We start from the raw sequence: 18,722 nt of genomic DNA on the forward strand, positions 1-18,722 counted from the left end.
TACCAACTCACCAACCCAGCAACACACTGACTGAAGGGGATGGAGTGAGGGGTAGTCACCATCTTACCAACACACTGACTGAAGGGAATGGAGTGAGGGGTAGTCACCATCTTACCAACACACTGACTAAAGGGGATGGAGTGAGGGGTAGTCACTATCTTACCAACCCAGCAACACACTGACTGAAGGGGATGGAGTGAGGGGTAGTCACCATCTTACCAACCCAACAACACACTGACTGAAGGGGATGGAGTGAGGGGTAGTCACCATCTTACCAACCCAGCAACACACTGACTGAAGGGGATGGAGTGAGGGGTAGTCACCATCTTACCAGCCCAGCAACACACTGACTAAAGGGGATGGAGTGAGGGGTAGTCACCATCTTACCAACCCAACAACACACTGACTGAAGGGGATGGAGTGAGGGGTAGTCACCATCTTACCAACACACTGACTGAAGGGGATGGAGTGAGGGGTAGTCACTATCTTACCAACACACTGACTGAAGGGGATGGAGTGAGGGGTAGTCACTATCTTACCAACACACTGACTGAAGGGAATGGAGTGAGGGGTAGTCACCATCTTACCAACCCAGCAACACACTGACTGAAGGGGATGGAGTGAGGGGTAGTCACCATCTTACCAACCCAGCAACACACTGACTGAAGGGAATGGAGTGAGGGGTAGTCACCATCTTACCAACACACTGACTGAAGGGAATGGAGTGAGGGGAAGTCACCATCTTACCAACACACTGACTGAAGGGAATGGAGTGAGGAGTAGTCACCATCTTACCAACACACTGACTGAAGGGGATGGAGTGAGGGGTAGTCACTATCTTACCAACCCAGCAACACACTGACTGAAGGGAATGGAGTGAGGGGTAGTCACCATCTTACCAACACACTGACTGAAGGGAATGGAGTGAGGGGTAGTCACCATCTTACCAACCCAGCAACACACTGACTGAAGGGGATGGAGTGAGGGGTAGTCACCATCTTACCAACACACTGACTGAAGGGGATGGAGTGAGGGGTAGTCACTATCTTACCAACACACTGACTGAAGGGGATGGAGTGAGGGGTAGTCACCATCTTACCAACACACTGACTGAAGGGGATGGCGTGAGGGGTAGTCACCATCTTACCAACCCAGCAACACACTGACTAAAGGGAATGGAGTGAGGGGTAGTCACCATCTTACCAACCCAGCAACACACTGACTGAAGGGGATGGCGTGAGGGGTAGTCACCATCTTACCAACACTGACTGAAGGGGATGGAGTGAGGGGTAGTCACCATCTTACCAAGACACTGACTGAAGGGGATGGCGTGAGGGGTAGTCACCATCTTACCAAGACACTGACTGAAGGGGATGGCGTGAGGGGTAGTCACCATCTTACCAACACACTGACTGAAGGGGATGGAGTGAGGGGTAGTCACTATCTTACCAACCCAGCAACACACTGACTGAAGGGGATGGAGTGAGGGGTAGTCACCATCTTACCAACACACTGACTGAAGGGGATGGAGTGAGGGGTAGTCACCATCTTACCAAGACACTGATTGAAGGGGATGGAGTGAGGGGTAGTCACCATCTTACCAACCCAGCAACACACTGACTGAAGGGGATGGAGTGAGGGGTAGTCACCACCTTACCAAGACACTGACTGAAGGGGATGGAGTGAGGGGTAGTCACCATCTTACCAAGACACTGACTGAAGGGAATGGAGTGAGGGGTAGTCACCATCTTACCAACCCAGCAACACACTGACTGAAGGGGATGGAGTGAGGGGTAGTCACCATCTTACCAACACACTGACTGAAGGGGATGGAGTGAGGGGTAGTCACCATCTTACCAACCCAGCAACACACTGACTGAAGGGGATGGAGTGAGGGGTAGTCACCATCTTACCAACACACTGACTGAAGGGGATGGAGTGAGGGGTAGTCACCATCTTACCAACCCAGCAACACACTGACTGAAGGGGATGGCGTGAGGGGTAGTCACCATCTTACCAACACTGACTGAAGGGGATGGAGTGAGGGGTAGTCACCATCTTACCAACACACTGACTGAAGGGAATGGAGTGAGGGGTAGTCACTATCTTACCAACACACTGACTGAAGGGGATGGCGTGAGGGGTAGTCACCATCTTACCAACACTGACTGAAGGGGATGGAGTGAGGGGTAGTCACCATCTTACCAACACACTGACTGAAGGGGATGGAGTGAGGGGTAGTCACCATCTTACCAACACACTGACTGAAGGGGATGGCGTGAGGGGTAGTCACCATCTTACCAACCCAGCAACACACTGACTAAAGGGAATGGAGTGAGGGGTAGTCACCATCTTACCAACCCAGCAACACACTGACTGAAGGGGATGGAGTGAGGGGTAGTCACTATCTTACCAACCCAGCAACACACTGACTGAAGGGGATGGAGTGAGGGGTAGTCACCATCTTACCAACCCACCAACCCAGCAACACACTGACTGAAGGGGATGGCGTGAGGGGTAGTCACCATCTTACCAACCCAGCAACACACTGACTAAAGGGGATGGAGTGAGGGGTAGTCACCATCTTACCAACCCACCAACCCAGCAACACACTGACTGAAGGGGATGGAGTGAGGGGTAGTCACCATCTTACCAACCCAGCAACACACTGACTGAAGGGGATGGAGTGAGGGGTAGTCACCATCTTACCAACACACTGACTGAAGGGAATGGAGTGAGGGGTAGTCACCATCTTACCAACACACTGACTAAAGGGGATGGAGTGAGGGGTAGTCACCATCTTACCAACCCAACAACACACTGACTGAAGGGGATGGAGTGAGGGGTAGTCACCATCTTACCAACACACTGACTGAAGGGGATGGAGTGAGGGGTAGTCACCATCTTACCAGCCCAGCAACACACTGACTGAAGGGAATGGAGTGAGGGGTAGTCACCATCTTACCAACTCACCAACACACTGACTGGAGGGGATGGAGTGAGGGGTAGTCACCATCTTACCAACTCACCAACACACTGACTGAAGGGGATGGAGTGAGGGGTAGTCACCAACTCACCAGCCCAGCAACACACTGACTAAAGGGAATGGCGTGAGGGGTAGTCACCATCTTACCAACCCACCAACCCAGCAACACACTGACTGAAGGGGATGGAGTGAGGGGTAGTCACCATCTTACCAACACACTGACTGAAGGGAATGGAGTGAGGGGTAGTCACCATCTTACCAACCCAGCAACACACTGACTGAAGGGGATGGAGTGAGGGGTAGTCACCATCTTACCAACACACTGACTGAAGGGAATGGAGTGAGGGGTAGTCACTATCTCACCATGCTAAACAGTACAGAGATATATCTTTGCAATATCTAACTACACATGCAATGCTAATCACTAACCGCTAAGCCCAACCTTAACCCTTACCTTCTCCAGCAGTTCATAGCAGTCCTCTAGTTTCTGGGCCCGGTCTTTAATGATAGTGCTAATCCGAGTGTACTCCTTCAGCCACTCCCGATATAACCCCTCCTCCAGATCAACATAGGTGAAACACAGAGTCCGCAGACCTGGGGGGGGACAAGGTCAACATGTAATACAGTAGTAATAATGTAGATAATAAAAAGGGGGTGAAAGGGGAAAATGAATCTTGCAGAGAAAAAGATGGTAAAAAGGTAAGAGAACGTAGACAAAAGCTAGCAGGAACAAATATGACCAGCACATTTAAAAAGAGAAAGGACGTACCCTCGGTGGCGAACTGTTCCAGATGTGCCATGGTCAACTCTTTGTACTGAGACGCATCAGTGAGACGCTCAAAGATCACATTATCCTGAAACACACACCATGACATCATCAACACGCGCCGGTTCATCTTCAATATGAGCAATGCCACTATGGGAATAAACGGTGGTGCATTCAATGACTGGGGGAATACTCACTGCTCCCTTGCAGTACAGACGCAGTTTCCCATCGGGGGTTCGGACCACTACAGACATGCGCTTACGGTTACTGTAGGAAAGGGAATGACTGTTAAGTGTCTGTGAATGTGTGTGTGTCGTGATTGTGTGTGTGTGTGTGTGTGGTTTTACTTACCTTGAAAACTCCAGCACATTCAGCAGCTCAAAGCTCTTCTCCTTCCCCCTCTGAAAGACACAAACAAATAGAAAGAATTCAACAGAGAAGAGGATGAATATTTACCTTTCTTCAAATGACGCACTCCATCCCGTGTCTCAAACCCACACTTACAGCTTCCATGATAACTGAGCCAGGAGTCCTTGCTGTGAAAACGAAGCCCAGACCTTTGGCTCCTTTCACCAGAGCTCCTTCATCTGAGGAAAGGAAAACGCACATGCAGTGCACATACATGTTGAGTTGATTCGATTGGCTCTAATGTGTAGTAGCTTGGATGTGATTGGCTCTAAGGTGTAGTAGCTTGGATGTGATTGGTTCTACTGTCTAGTAGCCGAGTTATGATTGGCTCCTAGGTGTATAAGCTGCGTCGTGATAGGCTGTCTACCTGGCGAGGAGGCCTGGTAAATAAGCTGGTCCTCCTCTCTCTCTGGAACCACGGTGTGACACACCGCCATCATCGTCAGGAACTCACAGATCTGAGCAGAGGTCGGCTGGAGAGAGGGAATGAGAGAGAGAGCGAGCAACAAAGAGAAAGAGAGCAGTCATACACAGCCCAGTGTCAATCTCTTTCAGTATAATAATTATCATGACAAAAGGGGAACACCTACATGGCTCTTCTCAATGTTCTGGAGGAGAGTGGGGTCATCAAACTCTGTGGAGTTAAGACTGCTGGACGGCAGGGGACTGAGAGGAGACGGACAGAATTAAACACTACTAATTGACACTAACTACATAAAACAAAAATAAAGCACAGCCAAAGGTGAAGAATAAGAGGAGGTCACTGACCTGAAGTCCTCCATGGAACGATCAACATCTAGGTCAGGGAAGTGGCCGTATGTGATTCCAGCGATGGTACACTTCTTGAAATGCATGACGTTACAGGTGAGAGTTCCTGTCTTATCAGAAAACAGATACTTCACCTGGGAGAGAGGGGAAAAAGGAAGGATATCAGTTCACAACAGGAATCAACTCTGATTGGTTGAGCCCGGATGTGAACATGATAAAGATTGGTGGAGTCCATCCTCACCTGGCCCAGTTCTTCGTTGAGGTTGGATGTTCGAGCCATGGCGGGTGTGTCTGTCTCCGCGTAGTACATCTCCACATCCTGACACCAAACAGAGAAGTTGGATGAAAGACATCTAAAGACAGCCAAACGCTCTCTAAACACACACGAGCCTGCGTCCGTGCGTACCCAGTTGATGAAGAGTGCCTGTGTGAACTTGACCACCTCCAGAGTGACCAGCAGGCTGATGGGGATGAGGTTGTTGTAGAGGATGATGAAGGTCAGCAGGTTATACCAGAAGTTAGTGGAGATGTCACCTGTAGACACACACACACACACACACACACGGTTGTATGGAAGAAGAATAAATGACTAAGAGGCATGTGTGTGTCCAGGGGTGTGTGTGTATTCTCACCGGCGCGTGACAGGTACCAGCAGGCCTCCTCAGTGTGTTGTTTGTTCCAGATGGAGGCTCCTATAGAGCTCACTAGCGCCATCACCAGGAGGATACAGAACAGCACCAGGATCTGGACGTTGGTCACCCGCTCCACGTTAGAACGCTTCAGAGGGGCCTTGGTCGAGTTCTGGAAGGAACATTCACCACATTATTACATCCTTCATGTGGAACTACAAAACACCCCAAATGGCACAGAGTTCAGGAACTCAGACGACCACTATGGAGGAAGAACAGCAAACTCTACAGCCTCGTTTACAGTATTAGAGTTTAGATTTGCTTGGTTCAAGGCTTGAAATGTCTCACCTGCATCAGTTTGGAGTCATGTCCAGTGTAGACTATAATACCCACAACCCATTGTGTGTTCCTGAGCTGGGCACCTCGCAGCAGCACCTGGTCAGGACCCAGAGGAACCGCACTGGAAAGAGAACAGTGACAAGCAGGTGGAGGTTCAAAATGATGCAATCCTATGTTAGGTGTGTGTTCAGAGAGAGAGAGGCAGTCATGCAGACGAACAGCTCCTGACTTCTGGTTGCTAAGAGTGAGATTAACAAGATTAAATTAGCAAAAAATATATAGGTAATCAAATTGTACAACTGACGATCAACACAGGAGGAAAAGATTGAGTTTAAAAAAAATACTAATTAAATTCAACGCAGCAGCAGTGACTGAGATACTCCTTACCACCCCCCCATACCGACCACCCCTTATACACACCCCCAGTCAACAAGGAGGCTCACATGGGGACACCTACTACAGAGAGAAGCTCTATGGAACCCCTGACACTCCCCTCACTGTACCCAGACCCTGTGTACCCCAGCCCCAGACACACCCTTCACTGTACCCAGCCCCAGACCAAGCCCCAGCCGTAAACCCACTACTCTGGTAAAACTCACTGAGGGGGCCATCCTCATTGACTTAAATGGGAAATTCATCCAAGAGGATAAACTCTTCCCCCACCACAAGGTGTCCAAAATATGGTGCCCAAAAACACAGGATACACTCCACATCCTGTCCCAGCCTGACTTTGGCACACAAAGCCGCATTATTATTCACACCCGCACCAACAACCTGTGAGAAGAGCCGGAGAGAGATGGCAGCCTGGTCTACAGAGTAGAGGGCCTCTGAGTGGTTCCCCAACTCCCACATCACCATCTCCTCTCTGCTGCCCCGCAAAGACTTTCCTCCCATATACCATTCAGAAGGTCAATGCTGACATCACCAGAGGGTGTGGCCTACTCACGAACGTGTATGTTGCTCACCACCCCAACAATCACCCCAAAGCACCTGCACGACCACTCCCACCCGGGGAAGCAGACAGTAGGTATGTTTGTCAAGTCTCTAAAGCAAGTGGCACTTGGTAGACACCCTATACCGCACTGGACAGAGGACCACCCAGAGCCCCCTACCAGACCACTGCACCAACAAGGAGCCCCAGGCCCCCCCAGACACAGCACACCCCACAGGTCCCACCCACCACCAGAGCATCACCACCTCCATCGGCGCAGCCAGACTGGACCGGGCCCAGCCTACTACCCCACACCAGACCACCACCTCTACCAGACCAGAGAGGAAGCCCCAGAGGACAGGAGAACTCTGTAGGATTGAGTGAGATTAAACAGCTCCTCCAATACATCAGCACTAAACACACAGCTACTGTACTAAAAGTTTACTTGTTCGATGAATAGTTACTGTATTTCTGACTGTTATCCTGTTAATCACTCTGAACAACTCAGTAGTTAGTAGTTACTGTATTTATGTTATCCTGTTTATCACTCTGAACAACTCAGTAGTTAGTAGTTACTGTATTTCTGTTATCCTGTTAATCACTCTGAACAACTCAGCAGTTAGTAGTTACTGTATTTCTGTTATCCTGTTAATCACTCTGAACAACTCAGTAGTTAGTAGTTACTGTATTTCTGTTATCCTGTTTATCACTCTGAACAACTCAGCAGTTAGTAGTTACTGTATTTCTGTTATCCTGTTAATCACTCTGAACAACTCAGCAGTTAGTAGTTACTGTATTTCTGACTGTTATTCTGTTTATTACTCTGAACAACTCAGTAGTTAGTAGTTACTGTATTTCTGACTGTGCTATTCTTTCTTTTTGCAACATGAAAACATTCAGGGCCTAAACTCATCAACCTTTTGGCTGAAGAGTTTTGTACAGGAGTTTAAATAAAATCTTAAAGATGTTGACGTCATCATTCTGCAGGAGACATGGTGTAAGGCTGACATTGTCACTCACTGTCCCATAGGCTACAGAGAGGTAATTGTGCCGTCACAGAAACACAGCTCTGTCAATAGAGGCAGAGACTCTGGAGGATTGATCATTTTCTACAATCCCAACTACAAAATCTAATTGATCCCCTAAATATCACATTTGGTTAAAACTATATTACTGAGAGGAGATCTTCCCCACCCTTGAACGTGCCATTTCCAGGCCCAGGGAAATGTGCTCATCTGTGGGGACACAAATGTGCACACAGGAACACTACCTGATCTAACGAGCACACGAGGGGACAGCTTTACTGTTTCTAACTGTCTTCATCTCCCCCATAGAAACAACAGTGACAGCACCGTCAACAAAAACGGAAGGGATCTGTTGCAGCTCTGTCGAAGCCTGGGTCTGTACTTTGTCAATGGAAGGTTACGGGGCGACTCGTTGGGGAGATTGACCTACTGCTCACCTCTCGGCCACAGCACAGTAGACTATATGATCACAGACATTGACCCTTTCTCGCTCAGCTCATTCACCGTCAAGCCACTAACACCTCTGTCTGATCACAGCCAAATTACGTTGTTCCTCAAAAGAACAGACATGGAAACAACCACACATTCACAGCCCAGTAAGCTGTACAACATCAGAAATTCATACAGATGGGCCCAAAACAGCACAGAAGAATACCAGAAAGCAACCTGTAACCAAAAAATCCAAACACTCTTAGATAACTTTCTGCATACCACATCCACTCACAGTAAAGAAGGCATCAATCTAGCAGTAAAAAAACATTAACAATAAATTCAGGCAAACGGCAAAAGAAGCACAACTGAAATTGATTTTAAAAAACGAACCAAAAAAGACCACAGATGACAACTGGTTTGATGCAGATTGTAGAATTATAAGGAAAAAAACAAAAGCACAGATACCCAAATAATGATGAATTACACCTTAATTACTGTGAGACTTTAAAACTCTATAGAAGTACACTCAGAAGCAAAAAAAGCACAGTACAACAGCAAGAATCTGACAGTGAGGAGTCCATAAACACAAACAACTTCTGGCAAAATTGGAAAAACCTAAAAAAAATCTAATCTAGAGGAATTAGCGATAGAAAATGGAGAGATATGGACGAGCCATTTACAACACTGTTCACATTGATGCAAACGCAGAACAATGCCAAATTCATTAGAAGTTTAATGGAGTAGAAACATTTATGAAGGACAATGAAAATCCATTGGACTCCCCAATTACTGACCATGAGCTCTATAAGAAACTTCAGGCCTCAAATTTAAAAAAGCATGTGGACCTGATGGAATCCTAAATGAGATGCTCAAATTCACTAGTGCAAAATTTCAACTGGCTATATTAAAACTGTTTCATTTGATCCTGAGTGTAGGTTATTTCCCTGACATCTGGAATCAAGGACTCATAACCCCAATCTTTAAGAATGGAGACAAATTTGACCCTAACATGCTGGCCACACTGCTTGCGTCGTGTGCGAGCATCCGCGTAGCCAGGAGCTAAAATAGAACTTGGTTCTATTTGTGACGCTTGACGCGCTTCAAGTCTCTCCCATCTCCTCATTGGTTTTTAGGAGCATATATCCACATGGGTGATTGAAAGATGAACTGAGGTCCACACTCCAGCTGGTAGTGGTAATGCACCTAACATTGGTTGCCAACTGCCATATAATGTCCAAAGAAGAAGAAGCCTGAAGAAGGAGATATTACTCAAAACAAACTTTTACCCTTTTATCTGTGGATTAATTGCCGGAGTAGAGGACCGTGTGCATTTCAGGTAAAATAGCAACCCAATGTTTGTCCCAGGACAAATGAGCTCGCAACAGCAAGCTAGCTAGCTAAATTGCCATAAATGTGTAGTGCTTTTTGACCTGTCCCCAAATTAATATAATTGGTTCAGAGTTTGTTTTGATATTTCAACCTGCGTGTCCTGATCGCGTCTGGTGTGACTGGACAAAATCAACATGCTCGCGATGGCGAACGCACGCGCGCAAGTAGTCTGGTCAGCATGTAACAATTAGAGGCATTTGTGTGAACAGTAACCTGGGGAAGGTTTTCTGTAGTATTATAAATATAAGAGTTATGAACTTCCTTAATAAGCACAATGTCTTAAGTAAAAGCCAAATTGGATTTATACCAAAACATCGCACGACCGATCATATTTACACCATACACACCCTGATAGATAAACATGTCAACCAAAATAATTCCAAAATGTACGCTTGCTTTATCGACTTCCAAAAAGCATTTGATTCTATTTGGCATACAAGACTGTTCTACAAAGTTATTGAAAGTGGTGTAGGGGGTAAAACATATGACATAATAAAATCAGTGTATACTGGCAATACATGCAGCATCAAAATTGTCAAGAAAAGAACAGAATTCTTTAACCAGGGGCGGGGCCTTCGTCAGGGTTGCAATCTGAGCCCTGCACTCTTCAATATTTACATCAACGAATTGGCCACTATTCTAGAAAAATCCTCAGCCCCTGGTGTTAGTCTCCACAATTCAGAGGTTAAATGCCTACTTTTCGCAGATGACCTGCGCCTGCTGTCACCCACAGCACATGGCCTACAGCAGAGCCTGGACCTGCTAGAGCAGTACTGCCAGACGTGGGCCCTGGCAGTAAACCCCAAAAATTCAAAAATAATGAGAGAGAGAGAGAGAGCGCTCAGTACTTTTGGTTGTCCAGGCGTAGAGTCCCAGTGAAGTCATACAGGTGTCTGTTGGGCTCTTCACACTCCAGACGGCCAGAGAGACCCATCAGCTCCTCCAGAGACTGGAGACCAGCTGTGAGAGGGAGACCCTGAAATACACACACACACCCTGTTAGAGCAGGTACACAAACACACACACACACACACACACACACACACACTCCCATCACCAGCTCCTCCGGAGGTTGATAAAGCACAGTGTTGGGGGTCATTCCGCACACGTCTCACCTGTCTGATCTTCAGGTTGGTTTCTCCGTCCAGGTTGGAGGTCTCAGTATAACACATGGCCTGAGGCTCACTGTGGAGAGAGATGGAGTCCAACTTTACCACAACATTCATCTATGCAACGGTCAAATGACAATATTGAATCATTGATCAAACATAATGGTGACAACCCTCAATGCCTCCCCTATTACTACCCTGACAATACTGATCAAACACTACTCTAACTAACACTGACCACACAAAAACACAAGACCGCAAACCAACCTGGAGGACACTATGACCATGTCAGCTGGAAGATGCTGCCCATTGGTCACCTTCACTATGTCTCCTACTGCCACCTTGTGGCCAGGATGCAGCAATGCAACAGCATGAGGTCAGAATGACATTGAAAATGGATGGTGGTGGAGGGAGAGAGAGGGGTGGTGGTGGACGGAGAGAGAGGGAGGGTGGTGGAGGGAGAGAGAGGGAGGGTGGTGGAGGGAGAGAGAGGGAGGGTGGTGGAGGGAGAGAGAGGGAGGGTGGAGAGAGGGAGAGAGAGGGATGGTGGAGAGAGGGAGAGAGGGGGATGGTAGTAGAGGGAGAGAGGGGGATGGTGGTAGAGGGAGAGAGGGGAATGGTGGTGGAGGGAGAGAGGGGGAGGGTGGTGGAGGGAGAGAGAGGGAGGGTGGAGAGAGGGAGAAAGAAAGTGACAGTGAGCAGCAAGTAGCTTTACTGTGAATGTTTAAGTCTGACGCGTCCCTCAGTCAGAGCAAGCTGCTCAGCATTAGATACAAAGGATACTCAACAACGTGGAGAAAGATGCCAGAGAACATTCTGGAGAGGTACAGAATGAGCCATGCAGTCTTTATTACTAGGGCCCAGAGTTTTCCTTCACCATATCACCTGATGAGGAAAAACTCTGGGCCCTAGTTACAGGCTGCAACTAAAGTTAGGACTTTTTCCATGTTCAGGTTGTGTGTTGTGGAAAGTGTGGGCTCCATCTGTAACCACTAGTCAGACAGGCTGTTGAGAGGATGAGGGTAATGGTACCTGTTTCCATATGATGGTCTGCCAGGCTCCATTCCTCAGAACTGAGACACAAAGACAACAGAGCTGTTAGCCTAAACACGTCATATACTGCTGCTCTTTCCTAAAGCACAACTGTCTATTAAGCCGCATGGAATACACTCATGAAACTGACTAGCACGGCTTCACACATGTCCAATACCTGTGGTCTTTTTCTTGTTGACCGTGTTGTCTGCCTTGTGTCTTTGCTGTAAAGAGACAGAGAGGGGGTGTGAGCTCCTTACCAGTCTCCCTCCCTTTTTCTTTCACATTAGATGCACAAGAATGGCTCTGTGCTGGCTAAGCAATTGTTTTGGAACAGAGGGGGAGATGTATAAACTCTGCAGGGTGTTGTTCCACAGCGGAGGAGATGACCTGCGACTGCTGACCTGTCTCTGCTGACCTGTCTCTGTTGACCTGTCTCTGTTGACCTGTCTCTGTTGACCTGTCTCTGTTGACCTGTCTCTGCTGACCTGTCTCTGCTGACCTGTCTCTGCTGACCTGTCTCTGCTGACCTGTCTCTGCTGACCTGTCTCTGCTGACCTGTCTCTGCTGACCTGTCTCTGCTGACCTGTCTCTGTTGACCAGTGACCGTCCTACTTACATAGTCCTCTATGATCTCTTTGATCCCGGCCACAGTGAGGATGAAGATGAGTGGTACCAGAGTGGTGTAACGACCCGTAGGAGACACATCAGGGATTTGCTGAGGAAGAACGCAGAGACAATGTTGAGGAAACGCTGACGGTTTGGTTAGACACGGTCAGGCTGTCAGTGCAGGTTACAGATAGAAATGTAATGGATAGAGCTGATTTGTTTCATAGTTCTACTCCACAGAGAATCATATCTTGTCTTGACAACACATTTCTATCTGAACGCTCTAGGACGTTGCACCCTCCAGAGTAAACCACATGTAGTGGGCGTGGCCTACCTGCATCAGGGCGATGAAGAGGAAGAAGGCGTTGGCGGCCCGGCGGATCTGCTCGTACAGGAAACGAGGCAAGAAGGTGAGCACCCCGTACTTAGTGGTACTGAGAAGGAGGAGAAGTAGGAGGAGGGATACATGTACAACACAGGGTTAGTCACCACGGTAATGAAACACAAATACGCACACCAAAAAAGTAATCACCCTTGGGCTGTGAGTATACTGTAGACAAAAATAGGGAGTTTGATTTTCTTTTTCAGAAACTTTCTCGGTGTTCTCCAGGGTAACACAGAGGTAGTCACTAGAGTTTAAATCCCTTCTTAAAAACATTCGTCAAAACTCTCCACTAAAATGATCGATGCACATGAAACCCCATTACAGAGACAACACAAGACTCAAAATGTCCTCTGGCGGTGAAACGGGAATATTTAAGATTAATAAAGTTAATATTCAGTTAATAGTAATTAACACAATGATTAGCATATTTATGTTTTCCCTTTTCTGTAATGCACATGATTTCCAGTGTGCTATTTGTGACACTCATTTGTGTACTGGTTGATGGTCACTAGACCTGTTAGGGATGCTCTGGATAGTTCTCATATCGTTAACAGTGAATGACATGAGAGCTACTGAAGGTGTAAGGACCGAGGACACAGTGACTCTTATAGTGTTGATGACAATATGAATACCGTGTGATTCTGTAGCAGCTGGCAACGTCAGTGCCTTCTGTTTTGACTTGGTACAATCCTCTCAGGCGGACGTTTAGAGAACATTGAGTGGTGTCTGGTTAGAATATAAAAAGGCCCGTCTCCAGGAGATGCATGATGCAACTTGCAACTTGTAATTGAACTGATTTTGATCTGGGTTTTCAACGACTGCCCTCCTTTTTGTTCAACTGGAAATTCCTGTTACAGGCAGCAAAACATTACCGGATCAGGTAGCACTTTACTATACCCCGCATTATAACCATGTCATAACAGCTGACATAACCTATCATAACATGGCTATAACACTGTCATGACACATATTTAGACCTGTTGGACATTTTTATGGCTGGTTATGACACCTACATAAGAGAGTGTCAAAACCCACCACACAAGGAAAAACATTCCATTACACTATAGCCTACAGGTCAACAGTATGTTCATGCTATTTTAACATGTTCTGAAATGTGAGAATACCCCTAGCCCACAGACCTCCACCGCCTCATCGGGCCTTCTCTGGCTGTCTGGAAAAGGCTTTTTCTCGGCGTGGCCCTTAAAAAAATGGTCTCCCTGCAACGAGCCCAGTCACACACAAAGACCAGGATACCAAATAGCAGACGCAACAGCTGAACCGGATACACACAAACACACATACACCCCCCCCCCCCCTCCCTTCTTCTGGTACCACAGTGTGGTGAGATAAGCACATCTGACCCACACATTAAAGCTGCTTTTATCTAATCTAACAAGTTAAGTGACACAGGATGGTCATAATGCTTTATGACAGTGCCATAAAGAGTATTTTATACAAGTTAGAATTCATCACAATAACAAAGGACATAAGAAACAAACTTTCAAACGAAAGGAAACTTCTTGGCAGGAAAAAAACACAATTGAATAAATGCAGGTGTCATAACCATCCATAACACAATATGTCACAGGTGTAAATATATGGTTCATGACAGTGTTTTGACAGGTTATGACAAGTTATGTCAGCTGTTATGACACATTATGACATGGTTATGACCGTGGCATAACATGTTATGGTGCTGGGTGTCAAGTAAAGTGTTACCAAGGATGTATTATGGGCTGCACAACTTCACACTCCCACAAATGGACCGAACCTCACTGTTCAAAGCTTTATATTTAGACCAAACCTCCTAAATAGGGGTATATGAGGCCTTGGAAGGCTCACCTTGTCAGTCAGTCACCTGTATTGCTCAGACAACAGCAATTATTAGCATTGACAATAGCCAGCAGCTGTAAGAGCTTTTTGAGAGACAAAAATAACTGCCAGCCTTCCCTTCAGGGTCCGTCGTTATCCTGGCCAATATAGCTAAGTCAAGGGTTTGTGTGTGTGTATGTGTGTGTGTGTGTGTACGTTTGTGTGTGTGTGTAAGAGAGTATCTAAATCCTCCATCACATGTAAATCTCCTTGGAGATGAGCCCACAGTCACACAAAGACCAGGACATCAAATAGCAGACATAACAACAGCTGCTGACCCAGATACACACACCTTCTTCTGGTACCTCAGTGTGTTGAGATAAACATCTGATTCACACGTAAAAGCTGCTTATATCTAATCTAACAAATGATACACACAAGTTCTGTCATAAATGAGTTGGTTGCTAGTGTTCGCTGTCTAGACAGGGGAAAAATGTTTGTTTATAATGTGGCCATGTAATTGCTGTGATGGTATCAGGGTAGTTTATGGTTGTGGTAATTACAGTATATTGAGATGTAACAGATCTATGGTGGTTGTCTGAGTGTTACTGTGGTTACTGTGTTTGTTAATGAGTTATGATTGCGCCTAGAGACTGATGTATGGTCCGTTTTTACATTTCTTCCCCAATGGTTAAGGTTAGGAAACTGCCGAGTTTAAGCTGATCCTGGAGCTGTGTCTAGGGACTACATCTACGCCAAGTATTTGTTAATGGTGGTTGTGTTTCTGTGGCGACTGATTAACAGGCGGAGGAGATTTTCACTCATGCACAGGGACAAAAGGACACAGGGACACAGATACACAGGGACACATAATACCTCAATTACCTCGACTAACCGGTGCCCCCGCACATTGACTCGCTATTGTTATTTTACTGCTGCTGTTTAATTATTAGTTAATTTTATTTTCTATTTTTTACTTATCTATTTTTTTTCTTAAAAACTTCTTAAAACATTGTTGGTTAAGGGCTTGTAAGTAAGCATTTCACTGTAAGGTCTACACCTGTTGTATTCGGCGCATGTGACAAATACAATTTGATTTGATACAGACACAGGGTCCCTGTGTCCCTGTGTCTGTATCAAATCAAACAGGGACACAGGGCTGTGAATAAAACATGTAGTGAAGGCAGAGAGGAGGCGGAAGAGGAAAACAGAAGAGGGGATAAGAGCTATAGGAATTTAATCTCAGACTAATCAATAGGACCAGTAAAGCCCTAAAACACAAAACACAGACATACACAGGGCATGGCTCCAGAGCCAGACTGTCCAATCAAAGGCCAGTAAAAGGCCTGGTGATCCAATGAGACAATTTGATGAAGGCCCACCTTAATCTCATTAACGGACCTGAAATAGGCCCCTTTCAGAGCAGAATTGAATCTCCTGAAGGTAAAGACAGATCGGTGAGGTGTGTTTGCCGATTGCCGCACGTAACTAGGACCTGATGGATTCTATAGGCGGCAGGGTAATGTTCGGGAGGGCGTAGACTCCTAAATGTTCCAGATAGAGTTGTAGGGCATATAGAGCCAACATGATTTCCTATTCTACATAACAGAGAAGCATAACTATTCTACAAATGGTATTTCTATTTGAACATTCCGACATTGCTGCACACTACTGAACTCAACCCTATCTCCTCAAGCCAACATAAATACATTGAGGGGTAATAACAAATGTAAACAATACATTGGTGTGCAAAGCTATATGACTCAACATGTATAGCTCCAGTGTTGTCGTCACCATCGAATATGCAGCCGACAGCTGGGAGGGTGGTTGTAAAAGATATTCCACACAAATTAAGATTCCGTTTGGGCCCTACCCAGAACCCTGCCCACGAGAGATAGCCACACACCAAATCATTAACCAACTAGTTGTGAATGTTGTCGCTTTAGAGACTGGATTTGTTAAGGCCAGATCCCCTGCTTACCAGCGTTGGGAACAATTTAAATTCCAGGGAATTCAGAAAGTAAGCCAAATTAAAATTAAAAATGTTCCTAATTGAAAAGCATTGAAGATGATTGTAATTTAAGTGTACTTCCTGAATTGAAGGAATGAGTGTCCATTTTAAACTGTAGTGTGATAAGGTTGTTTGCCTCATCTGATCAGGACAGCAGAGTAAAATGACCAGTGACCAGACCTGGATCATACACTAGATCTTGTTATTTTTCCTGAGCAAAACAAATTTCTTTCAAACTTTGAATGGAACCTGTTCTATTCTGTTTCATGCTAGGCTACTAAATGTCTACCATTACATTATTAACTCTCTGTAGTTACTTTTCTTTCAGTGCCTGCTTTAAAAATACATTAGTCATTATTGATTAAAGGAATAGTTCACCCAAATTACAAAATTACACATTGGTTTCCTTACCCTGTAAGTAATCTATGGACAAGGTATGACAGAAATCCATGCTTTGGTTTAGTTTCCCAGGCACTAACAATTTAGCATATGTGGCACAAATCCCATTCAAGTCATGGGGCCGATCATGTCCAAATCAACCGAAAATATCTTAAATTGATTGTGAAGCTCAACAAAAAACCTTAGATGTTTTGATATGATGCGGCAAAAAAAAAATGCTAATATCGGTCACATGACAGTAGCCTAAATGTTCATGTGAAGCACTTTCCTCAGAGTGGCACTAACAGGGGAGTCGTAAAACAATAACCCGTTGATGCCTTTCTCCAATCATTGGAGGTCATTTAATACAAAATTGATTATTTACAACCATCATTTACTGTTCCATAAATGGCCCATTATCTCCTATAGCCTATCAATAATAAGACCATTGGGCTATCACAAAAACAATTTAACTAAAACAAAATTAAAATAAGAAAACAAATTCCTAAAACGATCAACAAACTGTATTGTAGGCAATCATAATATCACAAACCGTCTGGAAAGGCAATTGAAGTCTGTATTCAGTGACTTGATGATAATGATGCTGTAGCCAGATGAAATCTTACCTGACATGGTTATCACAGAACTTGGTGTTCTGAGGTTGGTTGAGCAGAATCGTCCGCGCCGTGGCATCTGTGGGATCCGCCTGAGAAGTAGTCCCGGACATCTCATCATCTGCCTTGCGGTAGCCGGCGGATGAGCAAGAGGGTCCTGCACGGTTCGATTGATGGGAGAAAGTTGAGGCTAGGGTAAGTATGTGTGTGTGGGAGACAGAAATACGAGACGTTGTTTACAGTTAAAAAGTGGAGGGCAGAAACAACAGGTAGGTAGGGCTAACTGTATGCTGATGTAAGCTGGCGGAGTGGCGGTCGATGTCAATGACTTTTCCCCCTCCCCATTCCAAACAGCCCCTCTTCTTTCAGTGCGCTCTCGCCTCGCTCGACGCTATTGCACCATCACCAATACACACACAAGCCGCTCAACGCCCACGGGACCCTCTGTATAGAATGTGCTGAGGGATGTACAATGTTCAAACAAACACCGTTGGTTTGACTCCTTTTATCGTTGCAGAAACCTTGTGTATTTGTTTATCTAACACCATGGGGACTTGTTACATCGTCCTATGTGCGCACAGAGCACCTGCATTATCACCCAAGAGAACCTGAACCGACGCTGCATGAATCGCGCGGCACTGCTTCCATACTGGGTCCCCCCTCTTTTGTGGTTGTCTCGTTTAAAATCAAGGCGAAGCAGCGATCCGCCACACCCATTGCGCGTCGGAGAAACATTGTCTATCATCCGGCTGCGCTAAATAACGGAGGGGGGGAGTGAATGGCAAGCAGTTCTGGACGTTACGGAATAGTTTACCCAGCTGGCACAACAAGCCTCGGCGAGGACAGCTGGAGCACGCCCGTCACTCGTCTCCTTTCCCTCGGCCTCGCTGTTGGGTAAGCTCCCGAGTCCTGGTTGTGAGAATACCCCAAGCCCACAGACCTCCACCGCTTCCGTTTCATCGGGCCGTCTCTGGCGGTCTAGAAAAGCCTTTTTCTCAGCGTGGCTCTTAAAAATTGTCTCCCTGCAACGCGGATTAGATGATGCTCCGACACCAGACAACCGCCCCAGTCTCCCGCGAAGGCTTGACTACGGGTGTTC

At 46.2% G+C, this 18,722-nt stretch overlaps 1 protein-coding gene across 1 annotated transcript; it reads right to left on the minus strand.

Moving 5' to 3' along the window:
• Nucleotides 1-3,410: 3,410 nt before the first annotated feature.
• On the minus strand, nt 3,411-17,736 carry LOC120050605 (phospholipid-transporting ATPase IB-like). Its single transcript, XM_038997196.1, has 20 exons — nt 17,636-17,736; nt 12,758-12,857; nt 12,434-12,532; nt 11,993-12,038; nt 11,815-11,855; nt 11,050-11,123; nt 10,789-10,858; nt 10,522-10,649; nt 5,906-6,017; nt 5,561-5,729; nt 5,335-5,462; nt 5,170-5,247; nt 4,929-5,062; nt 4,751-4,826; nt 4,528-4,633; nt 4,257-4,339; nt 4,104-4,153; nt 3,950-4,019; nt 3,756-3,840; nt 3,411-3,580 (listed from the first exon to the last, which is right to left on the minus strand). The coding sequence occupies exons 1-20, from the start codon at nt 17,734-17,736 to the stop codon at nt 3,411-3,413; spliced, it is 1,920 nt and encodes a 639-aa protein (XP_038853124.1).
• Between the last annotated feature and the right edge of the window lie 986 nt (nt 17,737-18,722).

The sequence above is a fragment of the Salvelinus namaycush genome, chromosome 7, assembly GCF_016432855.1.
Source record: "Salvelinus namaycush isolate Seneca chromosome 7, SaNama_1.0, whole genome shotgun sequence".
Lineage (NCBI taxonomy): Eukaryota > Metazoa > Chordata > Actinopteri > Salmoniformes > Salmonidae > Salvelinus > Salvelinus namaycush.

Bases quoted from the DNA above. Each gene is read 5' to 3' on its own strand.
- LOC120050605 (XM_038997196.1), bottom strand. From the start codon at position 17,736: ATGTCCGGGACTACTTCTCAGGCGGATCCCACAGATGCCACGGCGCGG. The intron at 6,018-10,521 runs GTACTGAGCGCT...TTCTCTTTCCAG, and splicing joins CTACGCCTGGACAACCAAAA to TGCGGTTCCTCTGGGTCCTG. The intron at 4,634-4,750 runs GTAGGTGTTCCC...CCCTCTCTCCAG, and splicing joins AGAACATTGAGAAGAGCCAT to CCGACCTCTGCTCAGATCTG.